This window comes from Sphaerodactylus townsendi, linkage group LG05 (genome assembly GCF_021028975.2).
Source record: "Sphaerodactylus townsendi isolate TG3544 linkage group LG05, MPM_Stown_v2.3, whole genome shotgun sequence".
NCBI classification, from domain to species: domain Eukaryota; kingdom Metazoa; phylum Chordata; class Lepidosauria; order Squamata; family Sphaerodactylidae; genus Sphaerodactylus; species Sphaerodactylus townsendi.
This window is the reverse complement of record NC_059429.1, coordinates 80,696,275-80,710,381: the sequence shown is the minus strand read 5'-3', so window position 1 is coordinate 80,710,381 and position 14,107 is coordinate 80,696,275. Positions and strand designations below refer to the sequence as shown.

Genomic DNA, 14,107 nt, shown 5'->3' with positions numbered 1-14,107 from the left:
CGCTCGCCTCGGAGCCAACCGTTTTTCCCAAACTAAAACCTCAGTATTCAAGTTAAATTGCCGGGTTGGCGCTTTGCGATAAATAAGTGGGTTTTGGGTTGCAATTTGGGCACTTGGTCTCAAAAAGGTTTGCCATCACTGGTAGTAACTAATAGGTATAAGAACAGTAAGTGAAGTATAGTAATTAGTAAGTACAGTAAAAACGCTGAAGGCTGAAAAACAAGTCTGGCGACTAAATTTTGGAGTGGTGAAGTTGAAGAAAATCTATTAAGGCCTAAAATAAAGAACTACCAGATTTTATTTACATCCTCGAAGACAGGATGAACATGTCAAACTGATAAATAGCTGCCTGACTTGTCTTGTTTCATATTTAGTTCACCAATTCAGGCAGAAAAAGGGTTTCAGTTCAACACACAGCCTCTTTCTGACAGCACACTCAAACTAGAATAATTGGTAGTGGATTTCCAACCATGATGGAGATGTCACTGCTAAAATAAACTGCAACCTGTTGGCTAGACAAAGATGCACTACGTACTAAGGAACTTAAAATAGTAACTTGTTCACCAAGGAAGTTGATGTTATTGTTTGATCTCTTACCTCTAAATTTCTTGGGTGGATTATCTAGATCACCAGCAGCAGGTTCCACCACACAACGATCATCCACTAGCCTGCAAAACAAACAAGCACACATTCAACTGTAATATTTTATTTTGGCCTGCAAATTTCAGTGACCTCACATGAAAATCCTTTTGGTTCTTTGTCTCCTGTCCATTTCAACTAGCATTATATTCCAGAAGATGTACAACTGTCTTTCTGTTTTGTATTTTTCAAGGAGGGTTCCCAGCTCTGAGTTGGGAAATACCTGGTGATTTGTGGGGTGGAATCTGGGGAGAGTCAGGGTTTGGCAAGAGAATGACATCAGCATGTTATAAGGCCATACAGTCCCCAGAGACGCCCTCATTATTTTCTTTATTTAAACCTCAGTTGTACACTTAGTTAGAATGGACTTAGGGTTTTTTTGTAGAGTTTGCCATGGGAGGGAACCTTAGTTAGACCCTGTCCCTTTTGGAAGCCCTACAGAGGCAAAGCATTATAGCATTCTCATTAGTTAGCAGTTCCTGCTTTACAGTTTTGTCTTTAGTTCAGGTGTCTGGAGAAGGCTGGAGACAGCAATATCTCAGACGTTTAGGGTGTAAAAGATCCACAATATTTTAAGTAATCCAGTTTCAACAGTGTTGCGAGGAAATAGAGTCCAAGCAAAGGACACTGGGAAAACTCAGAAGAAGAAGCAAGCAGCACAGACTTCCTTAGAAGCAGTTAAGGAAGGAGTTAATGACTTCAAATTCTTCAAACCATCTCCAAAGGTTTCCAGCATTGCAAGTATTCTTTATTTAGATCAGTGGTTCTCAACCTTCCTAATGCCACAACCCTTTAATACAGTTCCTCATGTTGTGGTGACCCCCAACCCTAACATTTATCCATTTTACAGATGGAGAACACTGATGTCTGCAGAGAGTCTTAGGCGACCCCTGTGAAAGGGTCGTTCGGCCCCCAAAGGGGTCACGACCCACAGGTTGAGAACTGCTGATTTAGATAGACTTCATGAGAGGAGTCAAAGTCCTAAGCTTTCAATATTATTAAACCATTTTTGAACTGTCACTTATTTGTCTGTGGGTCTTAAACTCTGTACTGGCCAAGTTCAAAGCACCTGAATTTTAGTTTGCTTGAGGAACAGAACCGTCCTCCCTCCAGAGCAGCCATTTTCTCTAGGGGAATTAATCTTACTTTTCTGGAAATCAATTGTAATAGCAGGAAATCCCAGGTGCCACCTGGAGGTTGGCAACCCTACTTTCAAAGATAGACAAATAATTCACACTTCTAGTACTAGTCTCCATTTTTAGAGACAAGTTAAAATTATTGGACACTAATCCTGCAACAGCTGAAAACTTTCAATTTTCTAGGTGTTAACATAGAATTTTTTGATGCCCTGTAACAAGTCCTCTTGGTACTGTGTAGAAATGTCAATCACAGTGATAAGTAGAAATCACTGTTGAAATTCCAGCAGGACCTATAATGAACCTTTGTGAGGTTGCATTTTCTATACTCTTCCATTATGAATTCATCCAGGACAAACGATAGGAAATGTATAGCTAACACCTAAATAAAAGCCACCTGTATCTTGCAGTAGTAGAACTAGATTTGAACATATGATTGTCATCCGAGAAGACGTTCTAAAATAGACAACTAATATCAAACTCTTTAAAAAATATTATGTGCTGAAATCTCAGAATCATGTTTAGACTAATCTTTCAACCTTGAGGGAACAGACTGATTATTTTGATGATCCAGAGTGTATAAACAGAGAAATGTAAGGAGAGCCCTCTGCAAGCCCACTGTGCAGAGAAGAGTCCCAAGGTAAGCATTCCATGAGTAATGGGCCAGTTAGTCATATACCGGTAACTATCCAAGCAAACCATACGTAATAAATAAAATAAACCTGTGCTAGACCCATAAAGGTCATCCTGTCATCCAACACCTTGGACACAAGATGATGCAACAGATTTACATCCAGTAGAGAAGAAAGTATGTACCATTACAAAGGCACAATCAGTGTAAAAACTAAAATCCTTTCTGACTTTACTAAACTATTATGGTAAATCATCCTATTTTCTAAAAATGAAGTCAGCCAAATCTGAGCATACTTAAATCCGGTGACTGGAGCTGTAAATTGCCAAGACAGATCCTTCTACAAACCTGAAAAATATTCCAGGGTAGCAGAAAAATGTGAAATCTAAAAAAAAAAATACAGTGAGGGTTTTTAAAAACCTCGACATGATAAAAGTGTCTGTATCATTAAGAAATAGATTTCCTCAGTGGCCACTACTAGGCAATCACAACATTCTAATGCAAGTCCCTGAGGGTTCCTTAACATGCATGTGGGCCTGCCTCAGTAGTTAGCACCATGAAACTTGATCAGAATTTTCCTAGGCAGAGTTTGTTGAGTGAGGGAGGGAAAGCAGAAGACAGAGGAGCAGATAAAGGTGGGTTGACTGTTGGGTGATTGGGGAAGGAGGGAAGGAAACGGGGGAAGGAGAGCGCTATGGGGGCTGTTATGTCTTTAGGGAGGGAAGGATCAATATTGAAAGCAGTATGAGCAGTGTTCTCAATTAATAATTATTGTTATTGTTATTAATTTGTTATATTTAGTTAGACACCTTCCTGTTAGATAGATTTTCTTTTTAGTTAAGATTTTGTATAGGTTTCCTTTGGGGTTCTCAGAAAACTCGCAGATTGATTGCCTCCCTCCTCCAATGTCTCCTGAAGATAATTTCATCATATTCACAATAACCCCGGATCTCCAAGCACAAAGAAACAATGAACACATCCAAAGGGTGCAGGATTCTTTATTTCACACCCTGGAAGATCAAGAAGCTGCATCTGCCCCTGCTTTTGTGTTTTTAACAACTGTAGCTCGACAACCAACTGTGGCTGGAGCCCCAAGCAATGGGTGCAGTCCTCAGCAAGATCTTTATCAAGGACTGTCAGCAGCACCAAAGATAAGAACTTCTCCCGCTTCAAGTTTCCCACCATTGCGAACTCCCATTGGTAGCATAGTATCACGAGAAGTCACCAGCTTTTATTCAGTTTTTTGTGTACTCTGTGTTGTGTTTTAAATAATTTTACTTTGTTCTTGAATGCTTTGTATTGTATTCTTGACTGCCCCATTTGATGTAGCCTCCGAAAACCCTATAAGAACCCTGCAAGCTCCCCTGCCCTGAGCGGTTTGCTTAGAGAAAGTTTTTTAGTAGGGATTCTTTGATTTTACAGTAAAGTTTTCATTGAGAAAAACCCTGCTTGTCCGGCCAGTTTGTTGCGGTCTATCTAATCCATTAAAATAAACTCATCGAGTATTGCCCCAGCAGTAGTGATCATAACTATGTTTATTGAGGGGAAAAACCAGCCAACTAATAGGACAGGCCCAACTAGGCCTCAGTAACTCTTAATTTCTCTTCCATTTATGGTTACAAGACCTGAGCCTCTCCTTTCTAAAGAGCCTCTGCCACTTTCCTTAAAGCAGTAGTACCAATATACCATAAATATAGTCATAAAAACTTATTTTGTCTTGAACATCTCCTTATATGGAGTGGGAGTAATGCAAGCCCAAGAAACACCTGATGGATCAAACCTCCCATCAGCTGTGCACAGTACTGGCAACCTCCAGGTGTGGTCATAAGTAGAATTGGTGTCCAGACAATAGAGATCAGCTCCCTTGGAGAAAATGGCTCTTTTGGAAGGTGAACACTATGGCATTATACCCTACTGAAGTCCTGCCACTCCTCAAACCACTCCATCCCCAGGCTCCTCCCCCCCAAAAAAGTCTCCAGACATTTCCGTACCCAGAGTTGGCAGCCCTAGTTATGCATCAATGTCTCTGCCCCATCTATTTACAAATAAGAAGGGCTAGCACTTGTTTTCGGAGTAAATAAATATTCTCTACAGCAGACACTTTACCTTTTTTCAGATCATAAACCTCTATTGAACAAACCAGTACCACCTATGGCATCTGCTAGAATCCAGAGATGGGCCACGATTCTGTCTGCTTACAACCACAAATCTTGAGCATAAGCCAGAATATGCCATATACCATTTGGATGCCCTTCACAGACTGCCTCTACCTGATAATTGACAGTCAATACTACAGCCTGCTGAAACCATTATTCTGATTGAACATAACTTCTTGAATAGATGCAGCACATATTTAAAAGCAACTGATCAAGATCCACTGTTGCCCAAAGTGAGAAGGATGGTTACAAATGGATGGAATGAGAGGGAAAGTACAGCCCTTTTATCAACCTAAGGCCAGTGGTGGGATCCAAAAATTTTAGTAACAGGTTCCCATGGTGGTGGGATTCAAATTGTGGCGTAGCACCAATGGGGTTGGGTGGGGCATGATGGGGTGTGGCCGGGCATTTGGGGCAGGGTATTCCTGGGCGGGGCTGTGGCAAGGACGCAGCCACTGCGCCGGTCCTTGGGCAGGAAATGAATGCACGCAGGCGCAGGCTGCCACGCACGCCGGTGCACCTCCTGCTAGACTGCTTCAAGTTCTGCGTGCTACTGCTGAGAGGAGGGGCGTAACTAAGGCAAAAATCATGTGGCAAAATCACCAATTAGTAACCCCCTCTCAGCACACACAAATAATTAGTAACCTGCTCTCGGGAACCTGTGAGAACCTGCTGGATCCCACCTCTGCCTAAGGCTTCTTTAAGTGTCCAGGATGGATTTCTCTTATAAGGATCCCAAGTAGTTATACCATATCAGGGTTGACCTGCAGTGCTAGAAGAACATCCTGGCATTGTACATATGAATGAGTTAGCTCATAGTTATATGGCCTGAGATAGATCAACAGATTGAGGCATAGATTAACAGATGGAGTACAATAATGTGGGGTGTGTCAATCGAATCGTCATGCCCCTCCAAAAACACCCCAGTGTTCATGGGAATGTTGAACATGAAGCAGCTTTTACCTTAGGGGCCCACACTTCTCCAGTGAATCAGGCTCTACCTGCTAAACCACTTCATTCTAGCTGTCTCCATTCCAATTCCTCCTAAGGTCAGGAAACAAAGAGGTAGCCTGCTCCTGCCAATTAGGGAAGTGAATCAAGGAGCCAAGACTTCAAATGTACAGCAAGGCTTACTGGAATCAGTATTCAAATAACAATATGCCCAATAGGAAGATCAGAAAGTCCCACAGTAAAAATCGTTTACCCTAAATTAGTGATTCCAAAATAATAAGTGCATGGCTGTCCCCAGAGAGCCATGATAGCCCTTTGGGTAGTTCCTCAGGCTACTGGTAGTGTTATCAGCTCATTTCATTTAGAGTGCCTGCTAACTGCTTTATCAGTAGTTTTAAAATTTAGCTCAGGTAACCACATTCATTTTGGCACTAGCTTTCCTTGAAACATTAATGGACACAGAGAAAAAAACAAAAAGGCTTTTTCGCCATAGAGTTGCCAATCTTCAGGTAAGTCCTGGTGATCTTGTGGTATTATACCTGATCTCCAGTTAACAGAAATCACTTCCTCTAGAAAATGGCTGCTTTGGATGGTGGATTCTATGACATTATGCTCCATCGATGTCCTGCCCCTCCCCATACTCTGCCTTCCCAGGCCCCATCACTGTTCAAAACCTTAAGGTATTTCCCAACCCAAAGATGGCAACCCTATAGATCATTGGATATTTCTGCAGTGAACTTCGGTGTCTGAACAACAGAAAAGTTTCTTATTTCCCCAAGTGACACATTACTTGACACAAGATGCTCCACCATGTGCATCATTCTCCCTGACTCAAGGGAAGAGTGACTGGGGAAGGGAGAAACTGCCAGTTTTTTAAATCTTTCCATTCAAAATACACTTCTGGCTGCAGCACTTCTGACCAGAGAGGAAGTAATATAGGATTACAAGATACTCGTCTCTTAGGCCATTTTCACAAGGGATGCTGAGAATGCCTTTCAGTAAGGGGTGTGTCCCTGGTTATTATGCAGGGCAGAAAAGGGAAGGCATCCATTTTCAGATCGAAAATACATTCTAGTCAAGACAAGTTTTGTATTCAAATTGGAGGCATGAGAAATGCAAAAACTAATTTACGAATCACATGTGAACACGCCCTAATGGAGATAGGTGTGGGCATCCAGGTTAGATAGGGTGTCCCAAATAAAAAACACAATGATTTTGTGGAAGACCTTTTCATTGCAAGAAGTTAGAGGAGTCGATGTCCCATATTAGCCCAGCTCATCAATCTATGCATCATTAGTTTTCTGTTGCATTATGACCTTGAGCTTTCAATGTGGAAAGCAGAGCACAAAAGCCCACTGCCTTAAGCACCCTAATAGAAAATATTCTCACCTATCTGACATAGATCAAAGGGCCAAACAGTGTTTTCTCGTGAGCTGAACTGTTGCTGCTTTGAAATGACTTTAAGAGGAGGGCAATAAATGCAGGCACTTACCAGCAATAGCTTCTGAGCACTTTGGAACAAACCCAAAGAAAACACATTGTTTGCCTTTACTCTTAATCAAGGAAAACAGACAGACTAAAGTTTCTTAGTTCAACACTGTGGAGCTGCTACAAATGGGGAAGATTCCCAGAAGCCTTTTCCCCCTCCTCCAGGGCTTCTCTCATACTCAGAGAGCCAAGCTAAGGAAAGTGTTCCTTTCTGTTGCTCCATCAGTAGGAATTTGGACTTGTGCCCTCTAACTACTTGAACCCTAAGACCCCAATGTGCAGGGAATGCTACAACACCCCTGATATAAGAGGTGCAAGGAAGCAAACATCAGAGCAGATGAAGCAAAGGGGAAGGGATGTCAGTGGAGTCAGAATGTGATCTAAAGTTATTACCAAGTATGTCATTTATATGTCCTTGAACTTTTATTACACCAATTCCTCTTCTGTGAGACAATGAGGAAGCAATATTCTGTTTATTTGCTTTGGGCATTTTTTGAAAATTTATTAAGCAAGTGAAAAACTCAAAAGACAAACATCACAGCTAAGACAGGGGAAGAACACAGGCAAACGGGATGTGAAAGAAGTCTTAGGTGAGCAGCCAAAGATACAAAAAGAAGGAAGAGGGAGGGAAAGGAAGAAGGTGGGGGAAGTCCAATAGCAGTTTATGTTGAGTCCAGGTAGGTTATGTGAAATTTCATTAGTTTGTTCTGTTTTATTAACATGTGTTTAATTTCAAATCTCAAGTGTCTCATGAGATAAGGTTCTCAAGGAAATGTCTCTTTGTGCTTCATCTGAACAAAAAGGTAAGTATCCAGCTTTATCAAATTGTTATATATGAATTTTTCTCAGTGTGCTATTGTATACTTGTCTTCTATTCAGCAAACAAGCTTAAGAAAAGATTGTAATTCTGTGTTTTTAGCAAGACTCGTCCGGTATCAACAAAGCATACCTTGACAAAGCAACATCTCCACAGGTTGTCGTGGATCAGAGGAGTACCTAGGCAAACTGGAGCCCTGGGCAAAACCTGAGTTTGATGCCCCCCCCATGGGTGGCCACCCTCCCCCACCGTGACCAAACAATGATTTTTTTCACCAGGTCGTTTCAAAGTCACCATCACATTACAGAACATCCCCCAACTCACAAATCTGAACACAGCAATGGGCCATGCCACGCAGCAGAAATAATTTTTGGAAAACATTTTCAAAATGTTTCAGTATCAGTGGGTCCGTGTGTAAGTTGCATAATTAAAGCATGTCACATTATGTTTTAAGACCATGAAACCTCTATTCCTTGGAAATTGAGATTATTTGTCCTGTAATTAGTATATTGGTGTGGAGGATCTTCTGGAGCGGGGGTAAAAACTGGCCAAACTTTAAAGAAATCAGATTAAAAACAGCTGGATTAAAACAATTTAAAAATGTGTGTGAGAGAGTGAGTGAGCAAGTGAGGGGGGATGTATTCAAACTGTTGTACTTGCCTAAGAGCTACAACTCATGACTCCAACACTCCTCACAGCAGTTAGAAAAACAAAACTTTGGTCCAAATACAAAAGGCTGAGCCTCTATGAATAAAGTGTTGTTTAAAGGACAGCTGTTGCAATCAATGTTTATTCCAGGATTTAGTAGCTTTGCTGCCAGTTGTCACCTGTAAAAGGCAGGTATAAAGTTAGAGAGAGAAAGACTAGAGTTACCAGAGAAAACGCATATTATTGTGTCAACTGCCAAAATTATAGTAAATGGGATGCTTCTCTTTGTGCTTTTTGTAAGTGGGAGGAAAGTAATGGCATGGGAAAAGATCAGCCTGATAAAATACCCTTCTAATATGAAGAGGTGTTTTTATCCAGAGGTAAAATAAAAATTATATATGGGAATGAGAAAATGCCACATACAGATCCTCACACAAATTTGGCTATATGCTGAAATTAATAACACAGAATGTACCTGGGATTGAAATGATCCAATAGCAGTGCCATTTTGGAAAGAAATCCTGTTCTCTTTTACATGTCCCATTAAGTGAACAAATACAGTGAAGTTACTGAAGAGTGATCCAGCAAGCCACTTCAGAGTGTCTGCAGTGCCAAAAGTATGTTCCTATTGCTTTTTCTTACTCAATATCTCAGCGCTATCTTGCCCACTACAAGTTTTATAATGGATTACATTGACTTTGAACAGAGCTAGAGAACAGTTTTACAGCAGTGCGGACAATGTTAAAAATCAAGAAAGAGAGCTTGATCTTTTTGAGGTACACAATCCTCCACATCACACATTTGTGTGAACTAGCAAACATGTCACTGGTTTTGACCAAACTAGCAAGATCTGTAATGTCCAGATACCATTTATGAAACATTCTTTAGCTTTTGTAAATTAAGAAAACAATGGTATCTTTGAGTTAAGTTTAAAGCTACAATAGCATAAAATTTTGCTTCAGACAACTGAAAGTAATTGGATTGCATAAGGATACTTCCACGCAACCTTATCAATTATATTCCCGGGCTCCTTGGCTATACACACACCAAGTCCTTCAATTACCTCCTTTCTGCCCATTGCCCATCTGGAACAGAAAGGTATTAGAGATAAGAAATAAAGCTGCATGTATATAAACTGTGCTTCTGTTTGGGACTCCATGCAAATTCAAAGCCATGCAAATTCATCTTGAAACCTTGATGTAGTTCATCATATTGAAGTATATATCTTGCTGATTTCAAAGAGGCTAGACTATTTATTTAAAATATTTATTACTTGCCTTTCTCACTTGCAGAATCAAGGCTGCTTACAATAGAAATAAAACATTACAAAAACACAGCAAAAACAACAATTATAAAACCAGTGAGAGCCACAATTTAAAAAATCCAACTAGAACTGCCAAATGTAAAAGCTAAATCGATAAAAATGCAGTCCTAAACAAAAATGTCTTCAACAGCCTCTTGAAGATCAACAATGAGTGGGCTAGGTGCACCACCCTGGCAAGGTCATTCCATAATTGTGAAGCCACCATGGAAAACACCCAGTCCTGTGTACCTACCAGACAAGCATCATTAATTAGTAGGACAGTCAGGAGGGCATCTTCTTGTGATTTTAATTCCTGGGCAGGAAGATATGGGAGAAGAAGGTCCTTCAGAAAACCCAGTCCCATGTCATACAAGGCTTTAATGGACAAAACACCTTGAACTGGGCTCAGAAGTGGAGCAGTAGCCATTGTAATTACTGCAATATGTGGGACATATGCTCCCAATAACTGACCCCAACCAGTCGCCTAGACTAACTGCAGCTTCTGAACACTAAGGGTAGCCCCAAGAAGAATATTTTACTGGATAAGCTGGTATTGCATGTGGAGGAAAAATTGTAAGTGAAAGAGAATTCAGCCATGTGCTTCCATTCACAGTCTTCAGTGGAACAGCCAAGACCTGAGGCGGAGCGAGGGAAAACTGTCCAGGGCACGCGGCCTGCACTCCTGCTGCGATGACACCCATCCCCAGAATGCGACACCACGCCCCCTCCACAGCCCGGCCATGCCTCCGCCCAGGGCATCACACCCCCGGTCCCGTTGGCGCTACTCCACTGGCCAAGACCAAGGTTTACCATCTCAGTGAGAACTGCAACTCTTTTTTTCCTCCCACCTTCTTTGTTTTACCCCTTTGACAGCAGCACAGGAATAATAATATGCTCTAATTTAAAACATTCTTGCAAAAATTACAGAAAATTGCATAAAAAATAATGCAAAGTGCTTGGAAGATTCTAAAATACCAACTATACATACTCAGCCCTATTATTTAATTCATGTCACCTGCATCACCAGCCCACCCTCACTCTCCAAATTTCTGAGGATGGCCATTCACCAAGTTGGAAGGGTGATTTAAACAACAGTGTATCCAGCCATTTCACCCACTTCACTGGAGTAGGCCCAGTGACTTAATAATCAAAAGGTAGGGCCAGATAGTTTCACTCCTTTCACTACCTATATCCTGAAGACAGCAAACACTGTTTTATTTTTTTCCTTTATAATATTGACACAATGGAATAATCTACCATAAAAGCATATGAAACAAAGACATTTCTAATTCCACTAATATGAGTCATCAGTTCTCATTCTGCAAAGACAAAAATGGTGATGACTAAGGTGTGCTTGGCACTTAGATCAGGGGCCACCTCCTCCCCCACTTCCATAATCCTCTAAGGTTGCTTGGTAATATTGTTCTCCACACATTTTCAAGCACAAACAGCAAAAACACCTCAGGGCTCCTGAGAGTTGGAACTCCTTGCCCACAGAGATCCTCAGAGGCCAACACCTGAGCATCTCCAAAAAAGCCATGGTGGGAGTCTTTTTACACTATGGTGGATGTTTAGAGCTTACATGCAGTTAAGAGTGGATACCTGTTTTACAATATTTCTAGCAAGTTTTCTATTTCAGTGTGCAGTGTAATACTTATTCACCATGAGTTCAAACAATTGGACAGCCTTCAAAATCTTAGCCTGTAAATTAATACAGTTGTTAAAAATGAATGGTACAGAGCTCCAAAAAGACCCTGGCTCTAGAATAATAAACACTTTAGTTATATAGAATGGTCCCATGCAGAAAACATGCACCTCAGATTTATGAAGCCTCAGTTCCATTTACTGCATTGTATCATTAACAGTATATAATATTTCCACTGCAAATCAGTGGAGTGAACAAACTACTCAACATCAAGATTCATTTCAGAAGATTTTATTGACATAAGCACATCACTTAACTTGCTTTAAAAGTGTTTAAGATACTCCTAAAAAGTGCTGAAGGACATTTCTTGGGGTCACCCTGATTCTAAAGCAACTTAACAGCATGTAACACACACACACACTAGCTATAAAGTTCTCTGCATACCTGTTAGTAAACCAGGAGTTATCCAAGTCTCTTATATCCTGCTAAAAACCTTATCTTCCCCAAATTCTGATGCCTCAGGCACCACAGGTATAAAAGTGGCAAGGCAAGCTGTGGCAGAGATTATTTTATTCTAAGTAGGTTCCTGATTCTATTGTATAGGTATAAAGTGGTAGTTTAGTGAACAGAATACTGCAGTCAAATTGCAGCTGTCTTGAGGCATCCAGAAATAATATGGCAACAAAGTCAGGAAACAGAATTCATTTTTTCCTTTCCCTTGAACCTGAAGAAACATTCTTCATATATCAGATGTTGTTTACCTTTTACCCTTGAGTCACAAATGCATGAATGACACAACTGTGAAATAGTTAACATTGTGTTTGATATGAGCAGATGTAAGAATATAAAAATGTAAGTACAAATACAGACAAATAATGAGAATTTGTCAGTAATTAGGTCAAAGATAATTCTTTATCTAGATGCTAGGATCAGGCAATTAGTGCTGTGTAATCTGAGGAAGTTCAGTCAGTGTTAATTAGCACAGGTCCTGACTGGGCCACTGCTTTGTTTCACTTTGGTGTTGCATTGGGCCAGCAGAGAACACACAGAAATAGAAATCTAGCACTGTAGGGCACAGAGACAAAGCAAGGGCAGGGTGAATCCAGAGGATGCTATTATGGGACAATACGCTCCATACACAGAATGAAGAAGAAAATGGGGGCTCCTTGCAATGAATACCAAAAGCCATGTCACAACTTTTATCAGGATCAAAGTACTGAGTTCTCCAGAATCCCGACAGTCTGAATGTTTGATGGTCGTGGAAAGTGCCCTGAAGTCACAGCTGACGTACAATGACCCTGTACAGGTTTTCAAGGCAAGAGAAATTCGGAGATCGTTTGCCATTACCTGGCTCTGCACATCGACCCTGGACTTCCTTGGTGGTCTCCCATTCAAGTGATAATTGGGGCTGATCCTGCTTAGCTTCCAAGGTCTAATGAGATCAGCTTCAGTATTATAATACAAAGTGAAGGAAAGATTTTCAGAGCATAATGAAAAGACAGAAGTCTGCTTCTTGCAGAGTCTTAAAATTGACATGTGGTAGGTAGGCCACGTCCTGAATAGGGGAATCAGTGCCAGGTTGGGAAATTCCTGGAAATTTTGGAGGTGAAGCTTGGAAAGGGCAGGACTTGGGGAGAGGAGGGACCTCAGGTAGGTGTAATGCCATAGTGCTCCACTCCCCAAAGTGGTCATTTTCTCCAAGAAAACTAATGTGTGTAATCTGGAGATCAACTGTAATTCCAGAACTCCAGGTCCCATCCAGAAGTTGGCAAGCCCTAGTTCTGAAACATGTCTCTCCCTACCCACCCATCCCTTCCACTCTTATTTGTTTTCATTCTCTACAGAACATCCAATCTCAATGAAGAGTTCTAAAAAATATGAAATCTTGCTAAACATTTTGTATTATTTTGGTTGGTCCTAATAAAAGGCACAATATTACTTTTGTATGTTTGATTTCTCACAGAGATGCCTGCAGGGCACGACAGAATAGTTAATATAACAACAACACTTGGTTCTGCAAGGGGAAGAAATTCCATTTCTCTTCCATTCCACTTCTGCCAACAGAAAACAGTGAGTGCTTTTTGCCTCCTTTTTTTGGCTTCATGAGTTTTTTCTATGGCACATGGAGCCAGAGAACAGAAGTGAAAATTCCCCCAGCTGCTCTTCCCCTTGGCCAAAGAGGGGTCAGAGAGAAACAGAAGCTCCCTCCCCTTGCACTTTTCCCTAGCAGTGCCAAGTGAATGAGTGCTTCTTAAGTTCCCCATGAGTGCAGTCACACATCCATGACCCCACACATGTTGGTCATATCATATAGCTCAGCCCTGAGAGACAATGTTGGATCCTAACACCCCCTGAAACTGAAATTGTACAAAGCATTTAGAGCACTGAAATTTTAATATAAATGCTGAATACTATTATGTTCACCTCATATTTTATATATACAGTACAGTTGCCACCAAGTATCTGGCACCTGGCAAGAGACTGGCTGGGGACATGGGAGGTCCTGTTGGCATGATGGTGTTATATTACTTGCAGAGGCAACCCAGAAGTGATACCACACCACAGTAGGAATTGGTGGAAAAAATTTCCAGCGATTCGTAGATCAGTGTGATGTCATTTCCTGGTTTCCCGGGCATAACATCATTGCACTGGCTGATTTTTTTCTTTACTTACTCGCAACTACTTATTGAGCA

At 41.0% G+C, this 14,107-nt stretch overlaps 1 protein-coding gene across 1 annotated transcript in view; it reads right to left on the bottom strand.

The window, feature by feature from the left end:
- Positions 1-14,107, bottom strand: part of ITPR3 (inositol 1,4,5-trisphosphate receptor type 3) — a 118,458-nt gene that overhangs the window by 85,355 nt on the left and 18,996 nt on the right. The window contains 1 exon segment of the mRNA XM_048497870.1: positions 598-668. Coding sequence (XP_048353827.1) covers positions 598-668 — 71 coding nt within the window.